The sequence below is a fragment of the Penicillium rubens genome (assembly GCF_028828025.1).
Source record: "Penicillium rubens strain IBT 27055 chromosome Unknown utg000003l_segment0_segment0, whole genome shotgun sequence".
NCBI classification, from domain to species: Eukaryota; Fungi; Ascomycota; class Eurotiomycetes; order Eurotiales; family Aspergillaceae; genus Penicillium; species Penicillium rubens.
The window spans coordinates 2,700,006-2,719,776 of record NW_026890601.1 but is presented as its reverse complement, the minus strand read 5'-3'; the positions used below and the strand labels follow the sequence as shown (position 1 = coordinate 2,719,776).

Sequence of the window (19,771 nt, the reverse complement as noted above, 5' to 3'; positions counted from 1 at the left end):
ACATATCTACATAGTAGGCAAATAGGTAAATAGGTATTGAAAGTACAGCGGTTCCTGTTCCAAAACTCATCCACGCTCTTGTGTTGGCTTCCAGTCTTGCTATTTCCGGATCGGATAGGGTTCCGCGGGCCGCCTTTCGCAAATTCAATCCGCTTGAAGAAGTTCGGGATGTTAGATCGGGCCGATGGGACTTTTGCACGTCAGCTCTACCAGGTCTACGGGATTCCATGTTTGGGTCGTGTCCTTGCTTTTCTCGGGGGTTATAATATCTTGCCCTGCTTTGGGTATAAGGAAAAATATAAAATCAAACCTTGCATGAGGCGAAAACAAGGATACTAAGGATCCCAGGGAGACTGATACCTATGACTCAGAATAAGATGTCATGAATAGAAAGCAAAAAGTACCGAGTCAACCCATGTAAATATTTTCCGAATCACGAGGCCAGCTACCCTGCAAAAGAATTACAATATTTATTTTATTTAGTTGGATGCTGCCAAGTGCATTGCATTTGCATTTGTTGAGCTTGACCTGTGTGTTGAGAAATGCGCGCTGAAAAAGCTCGGCCCTAATATTGTCAAATCCACGGCGCCAATTTGTCCAGGTGGTCGGTACGTCCAGAACTAAAGTACTGAGAAAATTCAGATTCCAAAATACGAGTCGCTCTTTCCATGCATCTAACATGTGAAAATAACAATCACACCAAGGACAACCCTACAAGCTCCTCGATCAATCCTCGAGGGTCACTAGTAGTTCCAGTAGCGTATCTATAGAACTCCCAATTTATCCCGCTGGGATCCGATCCGACTTGAGCACATGAACAGGAAAAGCGAGGTTTCGCTCTCGCTCTCGCTCCTGGGCAGAGCTCTTTGGATAAGTGGTGATGCCTATCTCGAAGAAGGCGTGTCGCTGACCTGGATGTGCCTCCACGGGGAGGCTCCACTGATGTTATGGCTGTCCCAGCCGGTGAGAAAAGGCCGGTTGAAGAGGAACGCCAAGGCCAATGGAGTGGACTGCCTGGGTTACGAGGTGAGGCAGAAAATGATGACACTTAGGCGGAGTCTGCATACACCGAAAGTAGTATCGATAATTCTTGTCTGAGGTCGGTCCCATTAACAGGTGAGTAATAGAGGGGACCATAGTGGCGTTCGGGCAGGACTTATGAAGGAAGATTTGTAGGGAATTTTCGTGCTCTTCAGATGGGCTGACGAGTTGACTACTTATTTGACATCAATTTGATATTTCGGACAAGGGGCTTTGTTTATTGTGCTGCCATTGTGCTGCCATTGTGCTATGCATGTTTCTTTAGTTGTTTCGGTATGTCCGCGTTCGGCGTGGTTCATGTTCCAAAGTTGGTATCAATATCTTTGTAGACGTCCTGTTGCTTTCTCAATTGGGGTGGATGAAACCTATCTTATGATTTTCATTTCCGATTCTCATTGAACCGATCGTCCCCGTTGCAACCCCTGTGTATCTCATTCTTCATGATAGGGCCGTACTCTTCATCCCCAGCCTTAAACAATACCATACCCCATCCACCAAACCCCCCAAACCAGAGGTCCCAATGCCCCAAGCAAAGCAGCCCCAAACGACAACTCTAAAATGCACCAAATCCAGATAGTCCCAACAGCAGGCGCCTTCTTCATAACCGCATAATAGGGCTCTCCATTCGTGATAGCGATAAGGTGCGCGCCCAGCACCGCAGCAACAGGAAGAAAGACCAGAGTCTTCAGCGCAGGCGGGAAGACCAGCCTTCGTAGGAATGAAACCGTCAATTTATCACTTGTCAATGGGAACAAAGAAAGAGGAGCAGTCTCTGCCTTTGCATTGTTTGAACTGCGCTTTTTGAAGGAAATGATATGACCATGTGCAAGGTGGACGAATAAAGTGAGGAGGGGGAAGGCAGTTGTCACGGATTCTTTCAAGAGTTTTGGCAGGTCGATTCTTTCGGCATATTGGTGGGCTGCAAGGTAGCTCAGAGTGAGGTGGAGGGTTGTAAGAGGCAAGGACAGGAGGATTGTATCAAGGAATGGTGGGAGGGGTTTGTCGGGTTCGAAGTCGGAGTCGGATTGCTTGACGATGTTGGCATCTGTACCCTGTTGACGTTTCTTGGTCTTCTTTTGTGAGGCATTTGACGCGAGATGACTGCTGATGTCGCCGTCGGCGTCGACCAATTCCCCAGACGCGTCAACCGTCACGAATCGGGTCCCCGCTGACTGTGGCGGTATGCCTTGAGCTTCTACCGAAGCCGGAATTGCTCCGCCCTTTTGATGGAGTCCGCTCTGTCGCTCCGCGATGATGTCATATAGTGTGCGCTCAACAGTTGGTTTGTTTTTGGTCGGATCATTGCGTGGGGGATGGGCCATGGTGATTTCAGGTTCGTCATTGCTAGAGGAAGAACCAGCGGCTGCACGGCGCTGTTTGCGATTCCTTGGAGCTTCCATCTTGCTCGGGCTTGGTGTGGAGGGACGATGAGTGACGGGCCAAAAAGTTAACAAACACTGACGTGGAGAAATGAGTTTGACGGCTCGGCGATAAGCCCGATAATCCGGGGTTAAGGTGATCGCCAGTTGCCTTCCACATTTTAGATTTATATTTCGCAAGCTTAGGATAGTAGATAGTAAATGGGATATTAATATGAAAGCAAACTTTTATGAATTGATCATCTTGCTCATACTCTGCATTTTGACACACCCAGTAAATACACGAGCTGACCACTCATTCAACCAGCCTGGTACAAAGCTGGACCGGCAACCACATGTGGGTTAATCAAGCTCAGATTGAACGGGCTCACGTACTGGTTGCTATCTGTGATAGCAATGAAAATGGTACCATTGAAAGCTGGGTTACCTTGGTACGTCTCCAAGTTGGGCTGGGTAGTATATCCTCGAATGCCATCAACGGTGCTGTTAGTACCGTTGTTACCGTTGATGCTGCTGGTACTGTTGGTGCCGTTGACAACGTGCAGCGGGGTATAAGTAGCGTTCAGCTGCGACACCCAAAGGACGTACTTCGCACTACCAGGTTTCGTCTCTGTTGTGGTGATGTAGCTGTTGTTGGGACCAATTTTCTTCCCAGGAAGATCCCACTGCAACAACACCGTCCGACCCGGGGCTGTGAGTGGTAATGGGCGAACCTTGCTAACAGAGGCGCCACACTCATTAGCTGATGTAGAGGAGTTGAACCTTTCGGTGCCTTTGGGTGACTTGGGGATGCTGACGCCTGGCCCGACAGTATTGTTGATTCCTGTGGTCTGATTGAAGCCGAATCCCGTAGTCTGGGGGAACCCGGAAGTCGTGTTGAGTCTTGAAATATGATCCTCGCTCGAAGTAAAATTGAAACCCGTCGAATTATACCCAGCAGAATTATGCGTAATAGCAGTATGCCCGGTGGCATTATACCCAGTAGCATTATACCCACTTGTTACGTTATTGGCGGAGGAAAAGTTGCTCGAAATCCCCAAAACCCACGGATCGGGCTGATTGACCACCATCAGCGCCGGGAAATTTTGCCAAACCAAGCGAGTCTGGTTTTCAGGACAAGAGCTGATGAAAGGCGCCAGCAGCGTCCAACCCCAGGACTGCGGTATGGCGGCTTCAAACCACTCAACCATCGGGAAGAGACCCTCGAACTGGCGGAAGATCATTTGCTGTCGTGCCTCGGTGGTGATGGCCTGAGTCAAAAGATTGGCCGCCTCGCGAGAGTCAAGATGAGGCAGGAACCCATACACGCTGGATTCCCCCCACCGAGTGAGTTTTTGACAGAAGTCGACGAACTCCTTGACATTCGTGTACGGGTAGATGTAGCTGCATTTCTGCGGCGCACGGGCTCCAAGAATGTTGCTGAGCATAGTGGCGTGGCCTGTCTCTTGCTCCGCCATGAATGCTATCAACTCGCGGTCTGCAGCGGTCATACCAGCGGCCTGGAAGGTTGAACCGTTGAACCGTCTGAGTCCGTCTTGGAACAGGTCAAGCTCAATCCATTCCTGGTATAGGGCAAGGGCCTGGTGGTAGGTTAGCTTCTGGTTCACAGCGCTGGTTCGCCAATTTAGTGGGATGCATACTAAAGACTGGTAGTCGAAATCGCTCTTCGTATTGTATACGGGCGTGCTTCCATTGGTCCCGAGACCACCTGCCGGGACATGTGGAGCAGGCTCGCTATGGTGAAGCTTTCCATCGGCGGGATATGTTGTCGCCCCGGCTGCAACACCTCCGTGAGATATACCCGTTCCGATAGAAGAAGCTGTCAGTGCACCTGTGGTAGTCGGAGTCTCTGTAAAGGGTGTATGCGGCATGGAGTTATTGAAACTCCGAAGTGGCGGCGCTGTAGTGGACGAATTGGATACGTCGGAAGATGACGGTGACGGGTCAAGGGTCGTTGTTGCATCCTTTTGGTGCTTCTTTGGAGAAGCAGCCGCGCAATGCAGTGAGCTCAATAGGCTCAGCAGAATGGCACTCTTCCAGATCATCTCTGCTCAGGCTTGAGTCGTTTATCAATGAACTTTTGACCGCTGGCAATCAGATCATTGGGTTAGCTATATTGTTCAAAGGCCGTCGGATAGGTACGGACCTCGTGTAGAGAATAGGTATATGCTGATACTTCAGCCAATATCAGCATATAAATGATCAGAAGCAAAAGCAATCCAAAGTCCGGTGTCCTTGCTTTTGATGTGAGAAGATACCAGAATGGTGAAGACGCCATCTTCAGGGCTCAAATGTCGGTAGCTTCGAACGGGAATGAATTCCGAATGGTGGAATTGCCACATGGTAATGTTAAGGTTCAATTGGTGTAATTTTAAATGGCAATTTATTCTCGTCGGGGGCGTTCTTTTGTACACTTGGCTGTCGAGTGGTTGCAAGATACTGCAATTCGCACTTACAGAACGACCCCGGGATGCTTCGGCAACATATGACGTCGGATTAGGTTTCCCCTGTCAACATTCCATGGACCTGAGTAGACTAACGTACAATTCGAGATATCTGTGGGGGTGGAAATCGAATCCGGCCGGACGATGCCGGATAGCTTCTCAGGGAACAAGGGGAAAAAGCTATACGAAGTTCAGTTGAACTATCAGCATAATAAGTATATAGCAACGAAGAAGGTGATTGGAATTCTGCAAAACTGCAGAGATATAATTGGTCTGTCGATAGAATCCATGGAGACGCAATCTTTCTCATATAGATAGTCCCGTAGCTGCAATATCAGAGTACCTAATGCCAGAGTCAACAACTTCACTCTATAAGCACCAGACTTCACTGCGTCCGCCAGCCGCCCTCTCCGGAAAAGTAGCCATAGGTATCACAATGGGGCACATTGGCAGTGATCCTCACACCGTTAGACCAAGTAATCTCCATAGTAGAGCCCATAATAGTCGCCGTGAAAGGCTCACGAGTTTGCAGTGACTGGCGGATACTTTCAAGCTCTTTCCATGGGATATTAACCACTGCAGGAGCCCGTTGAAATGCAACCGCTGGTTGGCCGCGAGCATTCTTCTCGAATACCCATGGTTCGCCGTTAATCATGAACACACCGGCCAGGGAATTGCCATTCTGGCTGGTTAGGGATCCCATCCATTGAGGCATAACTGCATGGTCAGTGTGCAATTCTGTAATATTCCTAGAAGTGGAGCTTACTGGGCTTTGGGGGACCTCGAGAGCTGTGACAAAGAGAGAGTAAGGAAGGGGTTCAAGAATAGGGAAGGGGGTTGGGGAGGATTTGTGTACGGAGTAACTCGACCGCGAATGCATAATTTACCCCTGTCTTCGTGATGGCGTATCCAACCATACCATAAATGGGTGTTCCACAGCACCCTCAACTGCGGGTGTTTCTTCTTCACCGCTCGTTTTCGTTATGGGCGCGTACGCAGTTTTGGGGCATTATATCGTGCACGATGGGAGGATCGTCGAAAAGTGGTATGGATTTAAAGTTGAGAATTCTTTAACCGAGTGTAAGAGCAAATCACATCAACCTGTCAAATCCGCAAAGTACGAAGTACCTGCATAGTAAGCATATAGGCATCTGACCTGTCACAGGCTCCATCAGAGAGTGGATGATCAACAAGCGTTCATGCAACTAGTTTCCGCATTTCAATGGAGCCTTATGTATATACCCGTTCCGTGGACGTTTTCTATGCTTAGCACTCCGTGGTAACCTGCATAGTAAGGATGGGGACGTTGTCATCACTTAGGGTTTCTTTGTTACTTATCAAGGATAGAATATGAAATGACCCAAGTACTATATGCATGAATAGGAACTAACCTGACAAATAGATTTCTTTTACAACTATAGGGATACCATAATAATTTACACAGCTTGGCCGGGAACCGCGGCCAGAGGTCGATATACCCGAATTAATTTAGCTGGGAGTGTTTTAGGACGTGTGGTCCTTTTCCAAGGCTTAGAGGCAGGCTTGATTGAGATATCTTAGCTGAGCGCCATGCCATATCTGCGAGTGCGGTTTATGACTCCGCGACCGCTAGGTACTTGAAGCCCTGTGCAAAGACAGGTCGCCGTAACCAATTCCTAAGACCTAGGCATTAGCGGTGGAAGTCCAACTGTCTGAGACAAAAATAATGAAGAGGCGAATAGGACATGGGTATAGGGACAGACTCCCATGTTGTGTTGCACGCATCGCACCGCTAGTGTGCGCAGTATAGGAGGATGCTGTACTTGTTCGCCTATCTGTGGCATTCATACAAGATCGTACGTGGGTATTATACTGTGCTAGGATTCCGCACATCCATCATTCCCTGATTCAAGTAATGGTACATATACAATATAACTCTTTAATAGTGTAGAACTGAATTGACAAGGTTCGGTATTGGACCACCACTATCGTTAAGTTTGTCCATATATGGGAATGACATCTGTCGACCGCGTTTAACGGGTCATCCTACTCCTCACCTACAATATCGACAAATACACCACCCAGAGCCGTCAACTCAGCAATAGTTTCTGCGCGGAGCCTACATCATTAATGTCAGACAAGTACTTCAGAATGCCTAGGATGCACATACTGTAGACCAAATATAATGGGGGGCAAGCTTCTCGTGGAAGGGTAAGTTGATTCTCCAGTGGCTTTCTCTAATATACTTAGGACGCGTTAGTTAGCGGTAGTGCCAAGTAACAAGCAATATTATACACACTTGCTGACATTTTCATTGTGCTCTTCCCATGCTTCTGGGCCCTCAAAGCGGATTACAACTCCCTGGATAATTACTGTTAGTATTATTTTTGACATTAAATCGCAGGGGTGGGAAATAGCCAACCCGGGTACTCATAATGTAGCTTTTGATAGAAATTGGAAGTTAAGTAGCAAGAAGGTCCACCTACGACAATATCACCGCAACAAGCGGTGTGCAGATCTTCGGTTAGCCAGGTACGAGAACGAGACGAAGTGACTATTAGTGTGGGACTATACACTATAATTAGGTCACCAGATCGCGATCATCCGCTTCTTAACCACATTAAGTGGACGTGCACCGGATCTTCAGTAGCTCAGCTCGAATCTTTGGTTAAGACAATGTGCGTCATTAGAATTTGATCTGTCATATTGCCGGAATCGTCGAACGTAAACCTCATTTACTCGGCCCTCATCGAAACGAATATAGACTTGCCCTCCATTCGGAGTAGTGATATACAAGATAGCTGGACCACGTAGTACAAGAGATGAGGGGTTGGGGATATTGTGAACACTTTATGGCTTGCCCTTTGGTCTAGTGAATATATCGTGATATACGCTCTTCACTATATTTTATAGTAAAAGGATTACAACGTTTCAATGCGGGGATCTCCGTTTGGCGGTTGATTACTTGTGGAGTTATGCCCTCCGTGAGCAACAGGGCTTTATCGCACGACTTTCAGAGTAAACCTTCTATGGAAGATGGTCCTTGTGTAGAATCAGCAATGCCTTGAAACTAGACCCAGCGTGGCAACTGATATTTGTCTCAGAACTGTGATTCAAATTTCAACGTTATCCATAATGTCCCATTCCCGTTGCAGAGACTGGTAGGCCTTTCTCATAGGCCAGGCATGTAATTCCATGGTTTGGTTGATGACACCAAGGAGGGCGTCTCGCTCCTCTTGATGGACGAAATATTCGCCGTACAGGGTAATTGCTATGACAGCATTAACTAATGCAGGCTGACATCGAGGGTGGTTTAATGCGATGCCGCAAAGATATAGGACGATAGTCCGAACTTGTGCCTCCGCTTTACGATGTAATGCACCCCTGGTGTTCCTAGGAATTCATGGCGTGTTAGATATAATAGGTATTCACCAGTTCTAGCTGTACTCACTCGAGATAGGGGCTTTCGGCAATTAAAATCATTTCAGCCAATTTCAAATGTTGGATTGCCGTCACCTGGGCATCAAAGGAGTACCATATAGTGGGGAACATGTTTCCCCTGGCTCGATCGGCTTTTCGCTCCAGAATTGGTTCTAATTCATGGAAATGATCATGATAAAGCTGCTGCTGTTTTGCCTTGAGTTTCTCTAATGCGATGAGGTATGTTAGTCAATCAATGCGGGCACCTTTCATCGTCCATGACGATGACAACAGTGAACTTACCCCATTCTTGGGGTTGCTTCGCCCCCCAGTGCCACTTGGCAACTTCACTAGCGAATATGATCATTGTATTGGCAACGGAAGCGTTTTGCCAGCGCTCCGAGCTAAACCGGAACTGCGGAGCACGTTGCCTTGTCAAAGCATAATATACCTCCTGTCGGATGGCAATCCAGTAGGCCGCGGTGGCTAAAGAATGATCAATCGGAGTTGAAATCAAGGTATCAATGATTGTTTGGGTTATGGCCAGGAAGTTGACTCGCTCATCGGCGTGGTTTCCAGTCTCCCCTTCCTCCGTCTCCTCTTCCATCTCCTCATATTGCCGTAGAATCACGGTGGCCGCCATAATATTTTCCTGATGTATTGGGTCCTGTATTTCGGGGAATTGGATCAATTCCGGAATACATTTTAACATGTACTCAAGCGATGTCGACTTTGTTAAGCTAGGCAAAGCCTGCCCGTGATAAACAATTCCCTGCGATGTTGTGTACTGTGGTAAACGACAAAGGTGCCGGGACGAAACCGCAAATACTGCATTCCGTAGAGCGAGGCAGTGCTTAGCTCGTCGAGGAACCACTAGCTGAAAGTGACGCCGCTCATCACAATGGTCAAACTATGGAGTGTTAGTTTCAAAGGACACATTGGGGGAATTACTTGAAGTACCCAGGGAGACAGCTCTTCGATAAAATACCGCATTAAGCAAGATTCTTGAATATTGCTAGAGCCCTTTGCCAACCATTGGTTGACAGAAAAAGAGGTGTTGACGGATCTCGACGTAGTTGTATGGCTGCTCGGTTCAGCGTTCCGAATATTATCATCGTTTTTCGACAAACAGTGTTGTTCCCTTTCTAACACATTGTCTTGACCTGGGGATATCGAAGGGTTCGAAACATTGGTGGGTATGCCAGGAGAACAGACCCCCGGCCTCGCACCGTCTAGACGAGACGAGCCCGCATGTTGAGACTCACTGTGAGCGTCCTCACCTGGCTCAGCAGCCCGGAAGATCAGTGTATTCGAGTAACTGTCGGTTTGTCTTTGACGCGTATTTGGCAGGCCGCCCAATGTGAGTGAGCTCTCGGGATCTTCGTTTGACACAGTCGGGCTAGATCGAGATCGGGACAACCGGGCTGCACGTTTCAGAGGTCTCCAGTTTCTAGGCCTGCTATTCACCCATGTTTGGTCTTCCCTAAAGCTTGTATCCAAATTGGCCGTGGAGCCATGTCGGAAGACCGGCTTTCGTTGCGTGGGTCTACAATCGAAACCTTTGACCTCACATCGCCGGCAAATTGGTTGCCTCCTATCACCTGCAAGAGAATAATTAGCATAAAGATAAGGGATCCGGGTGACCCTATCGGAGGCCTTTCTCTGTCTGGATGTCGCACACTTCTGATGCCTGTCTGTGGTACATATTAGTGAAAATCAGGACAATGAGGATGAGAGTATTACCGCGACAACTGGAACAAGGTGCCAATAAACTGCTAGTGGACATGCCTCAGAAAGCCACAACTGTATTACAGTATTAGAAAGAGAATTTGGGCAAAAGGGACGTTCAAAGTGGTGGAAGATCTTAGGACTGGGTTGGGTTACCCCGCTTTGGGTAACCACCGCCGACGGACTGTCCAAGTTGGCAACATGTACTTTGCATATATGCATCTTACGAATATTTGGTATTCAACTAAAAGAGGTATTTGTTAATTCTGTATACAGCAGAATATCCTAGTTCAACCTTTCCCCGTTCTCATCGAATCTTGTAACTTCCCCAGTCAACAGGGCTTGCTGGAGTGCCTGTCCAATCTTCATAACAGTGATTCCAGTCTCAAGCTTGAGAGGAAGCTCTTTGTTCTTGAAAATGGCTTCAACAAACTCATTAGCCTCCAAGGCAAACGCGTCCTCGAATCGCTGCCAATACTCCGGCTGAACCTCGTGTCTCATACCAAGCTTGTCGGCAAGAACAACATTATTTTGCTTCGGAACCACATTTACCATCAACTTCCCCTCGGTCCCGGTGATCTCAGTGCACACATCATGTCCATGTGCCTGGGTGCGCGAGCAATAGAAATACGCGATCTTACCACCCCAGAATTCAACAACGCCCACGGCGTTGTCTACATCTGAGGGATCTTTCAGCTCTGGGTGATGCTGAAGAGTACCGGCTGCCCAGCAAGCCTTTGGGACAGGGTTATTGAGATACCAGAGTGACAAGTCAATGTCGTGGATCGCGCAGTCGACGAAAATGCCTCCGTTTCGAGCTGCGTATCGAACGAAAAAGCCGGTCTCGTCACGTAGATCGCACGTGTTGGATCGGACCATGAAAGGCGCGCCAATGGATTTCTGTTGGAAGATTTTGTCCCCCGCGTCGCGATACGAGGCATCAAACCTGCGAGAAAACCCTGCCATTACCTTGACCGATGGATTTTGGTTTGCGGCGTCAACAACAGATTGGGCCTATCAGCACCGTTAACATTTAATGCTTCAACTAAGCAGGAAAAGCCAAAATACCTCAGTAATGTCCGTGCTAAGAGGCTTCTCGCAAAGTGTGTGAATGCCCTTGGAAATTGCCGCCAGCGACTGACTCGCATGGACGTCAGTGCTGGTGGATATCCAGACGGCTTGGAGGCCCGGATGAGCCAGCATCTTGTCGTAGTTGTCATAAACGTTAATACCAAATTCCTGGTATTCTTCGTTGCTTTTAGCCCACTGGATCTCGTTGCTGTCCGTGGTGCACACAGCTACAACACGAGCCCGAGGGACGCGGTACAGTAGGGTGTGAACATGGCGTTTACCCTAAGAAGAATATCAGCAACATGAAGCTTGCAAAAATGGCACAACAGCATAACTCACCATTCAGCCAAGACCAACGACGGCAATGTTGAGTGGCTCCATTTCGACTAAGTGGAAGTGGAGAGAAGAGTGTAAAGGATTTGAAATGAAGAAGCGTTTGCTTTGGGTGATTATCGTCCTTGCAATTAGTAGAGAGATCGAGGGGGAGATATGGCCATATTTATGTTGAATCGAAGTATGCTTGTTTATAGTATGGAAAACTAGCATCGCCGACTCCTACCGGATTGGGTAATAGTATGATGGGGGCAATTAAGATAATCGATTTGTCCCCGGTATCCACATAAAGGTTCCAAGTCTTTGCATGAAGTGAAATTTGCAACATGGGCCCAAAATCAAAAAGCCTAGAGAAAAACCGCCGAAGACACTGGCCCCAGCTACGGGATCGAGATGACCCGCCTCGGTAACTACAGCTGGACAATAACTTAAAAGTTGTTTACCATTAGCTATCTTCCCAAAGCGACAAATGGTAGGTTCTACTATTGCCGTTATGCCAGCTGGCTATTGGGTAGACAGCGATATGGGTCTCACGGAGTTGATCTCGTATTACATGGCTTTGAAAGCAACGGTCCCACGTAGTGATACAACTCTCGATAGAATACTGTTACGAACGGGCATATGTTAGTCGACAAGGAACCATCGGAAATGAAAATTCACTTGGTGACTTTCATCTCGGGGAGTTGTCATCTAAGAACATTGAAGACTACCTAGGTATTCTTTTGAGGGAAGAGCGCCTTGTCTGGACAAACTGAGCCAGGCCAGCACAGCCAAAATATGCGTAATTGCGTAACTCAGCTTCAGTAAAACCCCTACACCACGGACTCTTGCATGCACACTACTTTTGTCGAACGTGAGATCGTCACTGCCTTTGAAATTGATACAAGCTGGAGCTTTGGGAAACCAGGCAGCATCCCCTGTTTGGCGGCACTTATGTACGGAGTACAGTTTGGGACATATTATGTATTTCTAAATAATAGTTGATTCCTACGCTTTTACAATGGGGCTGGCTTTGCGAAAGCTAGAGGGGAGCGCTCTCCGTAACCTTCCAGATTTGGAAGAAAATAAACAGCCATTTCAATCTATAACGATATACCTAAGGTACTTCATCAAGTCCGTTCATAACAGCGATACAAGGGAAACTTGTTATTTTGGCAAGTGTTTCCTGTCCAGCCAATGGGAAAGCTTACGACCAGGCACAGTGAGCTTGGGGGCGACTTACCCGCAAGGGAAATATGGGTAGATAGGAAAGTCATAAGCAACATTCCGAGGATTGGCATGGCTAGTACAATAATATGCAGACAGTGATGCCACATCTCAGTGTAGAATGAATTAATTGACTGTTATCAGGTTTCTCTCCGTGATCGAAATGACACAATTCCTTGTGAATTGACGTAGACTAAGGCGAGAGTACGGAGCTTCCCTAGATTTATGCAATATAACTACTAGTTTCAGTATCGAGATGAGAAGTGTACGCTAACACACCCCAAACCACACGTTCTATGTCGAAATGACTGGAAAGTCGGCGTTATTCCGATATCATCCATTCTCGGCAACATCGCCGATCCAAAGAGGGGAAATCCCAGAGCTGACCGATATCGCGGGGAGTTGATATAGAAACATCACTCTCGGAATTAATCCTATTTCTCTTTCTCCAAATTTTCAAACTACATAATTAATAACCATGGCTCATCTCCAAGCATCGAACCTATTCTCGGTCAAGGACCGGGTGGTCGTGATCACCGGAGGCGGAAGTGGTAAGACCAGATGATCACATCCTAGGTACAAATACATACACGTACATATAAGCTAATGGATACGGAACACAGGCCTCGGTCGTATCATGACCAAAGCTCTAGATGCCAACAAAGTCTCGAAGATCTTCATCCTAGGCCGACGCGAGAACGCGCTCCAAGAAACCATCTCACAAACCATAAACGGCACCGTGATCCCAATCCAGTGCGATATCACCTCGAAAGAATCACTCGAAACTGCCTACAACGCCGTCGCAGCGCAAACAACACACGTCGACCTCCTAATCGCCAACAGTGGCGTAATGGGTCCCCCCATGAAACCCCCACAACCCGCAGAAGACGGGTCCCTCCCGCCGCTGTCGCAACTCCGGGATGAACTCTTCAACATCCCCATGGAGGAGTTTAACACCGTGATGAATGTGAATGTCACCGGGTCGTATTACACGGTATTGGCATTCTTGCCTCTCCTTGAGGCGGCGAATAAGAGACGTCCGGCGCCGCAGGAGGATGTTCTTGCCGCCCCGACTGCGCAGGTTATTATCACCAGCTCGATTGCTGGGTTTAGTCGCAAGGTACCGTTTAGCTTTGCGTATAATGCTTCCAAGGCGGCGACGACACATCTCGTCAAGATGCTTTCCACGGCGTTTGCTTATTACGGTATTCGTGTCAATGGTATCTCGCCTGGTCTTTACTCCTCTGATATGGCCGATCATATCTTCCGCGCATCAGGTATTCAGGGTCGTGCTATTTCGGATGGCTCCTTCCCGAAGGAGATGATTCCTGCTACTCGTGGTGGTAGTGAGGAGGATTTGGCGGGTTTGATTGTTTGGTTGGCTAGTAACTCGGGTGGTTATATCAATGGGAATATCTTGCTTACTGATGGTGGTCGGATTTCTGTTGCGCCTGCTGTCTACTGAGTGGTGCTTTTGTTCGGGATAAGTGTAGTTTGGGTATACATAGATGGTACAGATTCGAGCTTCAATGAAGATAGATATTGTAGACTGCTTAATTTCCAGATATGAAAATGTAATCGCTCGCGAGCGAAAAGCAAAGAAACGCACAACGAAAGGAGACCCATCAGGCCAGTCTCGAGACCATGGTCCAAATCTTCAATAAGTCGCTGTCAATCGCTGGACCAGGTATTCGCCTGAAGTAATCGCCGAGTATTTCTTGGCCACTTGGACTTCCTCGCCAAAGGTTCCGGGCAGTGCTTCGATCAGTTTATCGTTGTTGGGCTGGCAGAAATACGCAACGCTGTACCGAGCAGGGTACTCCGAAGCATCATCCGAGTCTTCAGGCGCTGGTGGCTGAATTACGCGATGACGGGTACTCTTGATAGTGTCATTGGACCATCGAGCGAGCAGGTCCCCGGCATTAACAACAATTGTATCAGCAATGGGAATCGCGTCCACAAAGGTTCCTTTGGGACTGCGTACTTGCAGTCCACCGTGTCGATCCTGGAAAAGCAGAGTGATTGAACCGTAGTCGCTGTGCTCGCCCGCACGGACTTGGTTAGGGTTATTTTTGAAGACTTCCTTGCTGACAGGGGGATAATGAAGCAGACGGAGATTATTGTCACCAGCATTGACAGAGTCATCGAAGAAGTGCTCGGGAAGATTCATTCCCAATGCAATGGCCTGCATGATATTCTTATGTAGGCTCTTTCCCATTTCAAAGAATGACTGCATGGTTTCTTTGAAATCTTTTCCTTCATCGTCGAGATGATCGGGCCAACGATTGGGCAGACCTTCGACTCCCTCACGACCAAGTTCCATAGTTTCTTTGATGTCTGGTGCGGACGCACGCAGTGTCTCGACTCCCGTGGTCTCGTCGACGGTGGTTAACTTCTCCCGCCCGATAGCGACGTACCCACGGTTCGACTGTGGGGTTGTCCAGCCCAGAGAATCCTTCTGACTCTGGGGGCGAGCGAAGAAACGGGCAGATGAGGCGAATACTTTGGATACCACGGATGGTGGAATTCCGTGGGCCTTCAGGTAGAGAAAGCCCGATGTTTTGAAGGCTTCCGTTATGGAGAGAGCAACGGCATGTTTATCAGACGGGGTTCCCGTGAAGAACGGGCCGAAGTCGATTAGCTATATAGCAGATTCGTTAGTCGTGGCTTGAAATAACCGGAGACAAAGCATACTGGTATCTTCAAATCATCCTTATCTACCGCAGCAGACGAAGGATTCTCTGGGGACGTGTTGGAAGCCATTCTGTATATGGCTCCTGAGAACTGGTATGAGCTTTATTGCTGAAGGCAAAAACGGGGACAAGGCAGGAAGCTTGCAAAGGGAGTTTCTGTCCGAATGATAAGCGGAGATCTAAAGAAGAGGGGAAAGTCGGGGGAAAAGGAAGGCCACCTGCATAGGTCTGCATACAACCTTGGGAAAGATAAGCACGTCTGTGCAGATAAGCCATAAGATAAGTGTTCACATCTATTTCAACGCTATCAGACTGCGCAATTTGTTTGATTGCTACATTTAGACTTGGACGGACAGCGCAGGTCAGTCCACACCCCCCCCCCCCCACAGTGACCCCTGCATTGTGACATGGCGTCTGCCATTATCAATCCCTGAACCATGGCCTCAAAAAGCTGAAAAGGGCCCTCTCACTCTTATCACCCTAAAGAGCAAAACAGGAACTAAATACGCTGCTCACATATGGTTATAAATGGCGAGACGACACCCCCAAGGAACAAGCGGTGCGACTTCACATCTCTCACCGCAACAGTCGAACTAGGAAGCCATTTGGCATCTCTGTCCTCCACAAGCTTCGAGACCTCACATCCCTTCCCACCATGAGTTCCCAGCTGAGTGGATATTCCATTGATCGCGAGAACAGTAGCAGGAGCGACAAGCTCACGTGGGTTCTCTATAGACTTCACAAATGTAATGGAATCCGGAATTGCGGCAGCCAGGAGATTCCCCTCTGCATCGAGAGACAGGTTATCCAGTGGTAATCCCGTGTGGATTGTGTCAACTTGCACCAGCTGGTTGCCCACTAATTTGTGGACAGTCACGAGTCCAGTCACTGAATGAGCCACATAGTAAAGCCCGTTCTCTTGGGCGATCCCGTTGGCAAAGGAAAATCCCTTCTTGGCAGCGACATGGCACTCTCCTGTGTCAGATCGACAATAGGTGAGGCTTCCGCCGCCAATCAAAAATTCCAACTCTATGAAAGTGCCGACCTTGGCGTTGTGGTCATTGGTAATCACGAAACCCAGACCATCATTGTCAACGGCCAAGTTGTTAGGCGAGATGATCGCGTCGCTGGCTATAGTCTTGACATAATCCAGCGTCTCTGAGGCCTCGTCCAAATCAAATATCTCTATCGTGGAGTTCGCTCCAACAGCGTAGGCATCAAGGAACTCCCCCGTTGTAGGATCGACTGGGGGTCTATGATTGATCAACCAGAATCGAAGTCTGCCGTCAATACGGCGCACATCCAATGCAAGAAGATCCAGGTCGTCATCATAACCACCAACTTTGAGCTGGTGGAGGCCGTACAGCCCGTCCGGGCCAGGTTCGTCAATGTTCAACACTGCGATATGATCCGTGCGGGATCTCGCGGAGATGTTGTATTTGCTGCCACCCGGACACCATCCCTGTCTGGATTCTACAGAGTTGCATACTGCATATAGCTTTCGCCCTTGGTCGTCTAGCCACATATCCTCACATCCTTCCAAGAGAGGATGCTGGAGGCGAGTGCAGGTCCATGGGAATTCATCAATTGATTGGATCTCTCGGCCGATTCCGATTGTGACAAAAATGATGTTGTGCACGTAGGCTCTGTACAAAATACTAATTGCGAGCACAATCAGGGCCCATAGCCCAGCTCGTTGGCTGAAAATTCCAGTCGCCATTGTGAAGGTTGGGATAATGATGTGCCTGGTTGAGGGAGTGATGTTGGGACATCCCCACTTAGGTGGGGCTATACTTAGTGCTGATGTGAGAGCTAGATTCCACTGAATTAGTCCATTGACGTTCCAATAGGGATGAAAGTGAGAATGTTATACAAGATATGCAAGCATATGCTTCGAATATGAAGGAGAACCTGGAGAATCATGGAGTAATCCAAGCAGGATGATGAAAGTGGATGTCGCTCGCGATAAAGGTTGACTGACTGTAGAGTAATCACGCATACGCCACAATCGACAAGGTGTAGTGGAACGAGAAGATAAAACTCCCCGACTCACGTAAGTCAGTCCAAAACTGACCATTTCAAAGAAATCCGAAGTGAAAAGAACCTTTCTGTTATTTACAACAGTACCTAGGTAACTTCTTTCCCCACCCCAGGTTTCTGGGGGTTGGACCAAGGTTGATGAAAACCCCGCATATCAACCTCCAATGAGAGCCGCGAGTAGTCACGAGGGCGATTTCGCTGGCAAATTTACCTAGGTAGACTTTTAGATAGAATTGCAAATTCTGCCACTAATTTTGCCAAGCCTAGTAACACCCGGTATTGGTGGGCTTCATCGGATGCAAAATCCGTCAGCCAATGCAAAAATGTTCAACCAAGAACCATTCAAATAGTAATTACAGGTATCCACCAGTATGTCCCTATTAATTTTTGTAGACCGGCTGTCACTTGGATGATTTAACTTTGGTAATGGCTTCTTTCACTTCAACATACTCTTTCCTCACTCTCATCATTCCCTGCATCTCTTCCCTGTTCAAATTATCGAAGTACAATACCACTCCCTCTTAACTCCCAGCATATACCCTATTTGCCACCAGTGAGAGATGCAGCACACCAACACCGGTTCCGTTGGCCTACACACCCTCGCCAACTTGCAACATGAATAGTTCCCCACAGAATCCGACATCGCCGTTAGGGTCGGGAAACAGCACTATAGACCACGCGCTCGATATCAGCGTAGTCGTGTTAATATCCATCGCCCTATACAATGCTCTGGAACTGGCGATCCTCATTCTGCTCTCCTTCCGCCGCTACCGCAGCCTCTATTTTTGGTCTCTCTTGACGTCGGCCATTGGCGGCGTGATCCCGTCCACTATTGGCGGTTTCTTGCAATTCTTCAACCTGGTGCCATTGTGGCTGAGCTTGGTCTTGCAGATTGTTGGATGGGTCCTGATGGTGCCGAACCAGTCTGTGGTGCTCTACTCGCGATTACACCTGGTGTCGCAAAGCACGGCGATGTTGGGCTTCGTGCGGGCGCTAATAATACTGTGTCTTATTGTGATTGTCGTGCCGACGATTGTGTTGAATGTGGGGTGGACCTATATGCCGCAGTCCCCCGCGTGGGTGCAGGGATACGCCGCTTATGAGCGGATCCAAGTGACTTGGTTCACAGTGCAAGAGTGTTTTATCTCAGGGGTTTATATCTGGGAAGCCGTTCGAATAATTCGGCTCACTCCTAGCGACGACAAATGGCGACACAAAATCCTATACGAACTGCTGGCGGTCAACGTTGCAATTATTGTTATGGACTTGGCGGTGATAATTCTCCAGTATCTGAGCTATTACTTTTCGCATCTCATTTTGAAAGCGACAGTGTATAGTGTCAAGTTGAAGCTAGAGTATGCAGTGCTGAGTATGCTGGTTTCGATCGTGCATTCGCGGGGCTCGGAGTGGCAATTCTGGCCGGTCGACCGAACGACGTCGAATATTCCCAGCACATGGTCCGTGGAGGCGGGTATGAGATGTTAAAAATTCTGATTTGTGTCAACTATGCCGGATGGAGACTTCGCATTGCAAGGACCAGTGATGCCAGCAAAGGATAGCCAGCAAGGCTATGACCTAGTATGAATTCCGTTGAGACTCCCCCGGGGGCACGACAGTTCCCGGGAGTCCCAACATTGGAAGACCCGTGGACCCCACCCCGCCCTATTAATAAGCCGTGGCCCTGACCTCGGGACCTGGAGGTTCGGACAACTTTGAGAAACATCGGATTTCTATTTCTCTTCCTTCATCAACTCTACTATATACACTATACCTCCCTTTTCAACCCTCAAATACCTTTCTCAATCGCCAAAATGACCTACACTGGCATTGTTATGTACCCCAACACTGAGGACATCCAGTTCAACGATTCCTACTACATCAAAACCCACATGCCACTCGTCGAGAGAACCTGGAAGAAGTACGGCCTGACCAGCTGGCGCGTCACTAAATTCCCCAAGGCTCTTGATGGCTCGCGGTCTCAGTATCTGATCATGGCCACCCTTGAGTGGGAGAACGAGGAGTCCTTGAAGTCTGCTCTGCAGGACCCAGGCAGTGCGGAGGTGTTTGGCGATATCCCCAACTTCAGCAATGTGCAGCCTGTCACTCTGGCTGGTTCCGAACTCCAAGTTTGATCGGTGGTTGAGAGTGTATGTGGAATCCCATATTGATGAATGTTTTAGTGCTGAAATTGATCTACAGTATTCAATTCATGTAACCAATGAATCAATGAGACGAGATTGTATTTATATAGGCCGAGCTTTGAAGCGCCTTGGCATTTCCAATGAGAAGCTGTATATCTTCTCTATCCGATAGCAATGTTTCACATTCAAATTGCATTCCTTGACAAAGTACTCCCTACGTAACATCAAAAGACCAGCCTTATCGGAGATAAAACCAATCGCAACATCCCGAGTCGCCTATGCAGCCCATTATGGAG

At 48.2% G+C, this 19,771-nt stretch overlaps 10 protein-coding genes across 10 annotated transcripts; 3 read left to right on the top strand and 7 right to left on the bottom strand.

Annotated features, from left to right (window-relative positions):
- Positions 1–1,511: 1,511 nt before the first annotated feature.
- N7525_007247 (uncharacterized protein) lies at positions 1,512–2,441 on the bottom strand (the record flags this gene model as incomplete). The annotated part of the gene is made up of 1 exon (XM_002567773.1): positions 1,512–2,441. One exon carries the CDS (start codon positions 2,439–2,441, stop codon positions 1,512–1,514), a length of 930 nt encoding a protein of 309 aa, XP_002567819.1.
- A 278-nt stretch (positions 2,442–2,719) lies between these two features.
- On the bottom strand, positions 2,720–4,465 carry N7525_007246 (ferritin-like domain-containing protein; the record flags this gene model as incomplete). Its single annotated transcript, XM_061213957.1, has 1 exon — positions 2,720–4,465. The coding sequence occupies one exon, from the start codon at positions 4,463–4,465 to the stop codon at positions 2,720–2,722; it is 1,746 nt and encodes a 581-aa protein (XP_061068388.1).
- A 784-nt stretch (positions 4,466–5,249) lies between these two features.
- N7525_007245 (uncharacterized protein) lies at positions 5,250–5,579 on the bottom strand (the record flags this gene model as incomplete). The annotated part of the gene is made up of 1 exon (XM_061213956.1): positions 5,250–5,579. The coding sequence occupies one exon, from the start codon at positions 5,577–5,579 to the stop codon at positions 5,250–5,252; it is 330 nt and encodes a 109-aa protein (XP_061068387.1).
- A 2,377-nt stretch (positions 5,580–7,956) lies between these two features.
- On the bottom strand, positions 7,957–9,256 carry N7525_007244 (uncharacterized protein; the record flags this gene model as incomplete). The annotated part of the gene is made up of 4 exons (XM_002567770.2): positions 7,957–8,236; positions 8,295–8,490; positions 8,567–9,173; positions 9,224–9,256. The coding sequence occupies 4 exons, from the start codon at positions 9,254–9,256 to the stop codon at positions 7,957–7,959; spliced, it is 1,116 nt and encodes a 371-aa protein (XP_002567816.2).
- A 1,020-nt stretch (positions 9,257–10,276) lies between these two features.
- N7525_007243 (Gfo/Idh/MocA family protein) lies at positions 10,277–11,404 on the bottom strand (the record flags this gene model as incomplete). The annotated part of the gene is made up of 3 exons (XM_061213955.1): positions 10,277–11,005; positions 11,060–11,344; positions 11,402–11,404. The coding sequence occupies 3 exons, from the start codon at positions 11,402–11,404 to the stop codon at positions 10,277–10,279; spliced, it is 1,017 nt and encodes a 338-aa protein (XP_061068386.1).
- Positions 11,405–13,079: 1,675 nt separating this feature from the next.
- N7525_007242 (SDR family NAD(P)-dependent oxidoreductase) lies at positions 13,080–14,066 on the top strand (the record flags this gene model as incomplete). The annotated part of the gene is made up of 2 exons (XM_002567768.1): positions 13,080–13,152; positions 13,225–14,066. 2 exons carry the CDS (start codon positions 13,080–13,082, stop codon positions 14,064–14,066), a joined length of 915 nt encoding a protein of 304 aa, XP_002567814.1.
- A 192-nt stretch (positions 14,067–14,258) lies between these two features.
- N7525_007241 (isopenicillin N synthase family dioxygenase) lies at positions 14,259–15,364 on the bottom strand (the record flags this gene model as incomplete). The annotated part of the gene is made up of 2 exons (XM_002567767.1): positions 14,259–15,242; positions 15,296–15,364. 2 exons carry the CDS (start codon positions 15,362–15,364, stop codon positions 14,259–14,261), a joined length of 1,053 nt encoding a protein of 350 aa, XP_002567813.1.
- Positions 15,365–15,793: 429 nt separating this feature from the next.
- N7525_007240 (uncharacterized protein) lies at positions 15,794–17,014 on the bottom strand (the record flags this gene model as incomplete). Its single annotated transcript, XM_002567766.1, has 1 exon — positions 15,794–17,014. One exon carries the CDS (start codon positions 17,012–17,014, stop codon positions 15,794–15,796), a length of 1,221 nt encoding a protein of 406 aa, XP_002567812.1.
- A 935-nt stretch (positions 17,015–17,949) lies between these two features.
- N7525_007239 (uncharacterized protein) lies at positions 17,950–18,819 on the top strand (the record flags this gene model as incomplete). Its single annotated transcript, XM_002567765.1, has 1 exon — positions 17,950–18,819. The coding sequence occupies one exon, from the start codon at positions 17,950–17,952 to the stop codon at positions 18,817–18,819; it is 870 nt and encodes a 289-aa protein (XP_002567811.1).
- Positions 18,820–19,145: 326 nt separating this feature from the next.
- On the top strand, positions 19,146–19,466 carry N7525_007238 (uncharacterized protein; the record flags this gene model as incomplete). Its single annotated transcript, XM_002567764.1, has 1 exon — positions 19,146–19,466. The coding sequence occupies one exon, from the start codon at positions 19,146–19,148 to the stop codon at positions 19,464–19,466; it is 321 nt and encodes a 106-aa protein (XP_002567810.1).
- Between the last annotated feature and the right edge of the window lie 305 nt (positions 19,467–19,771).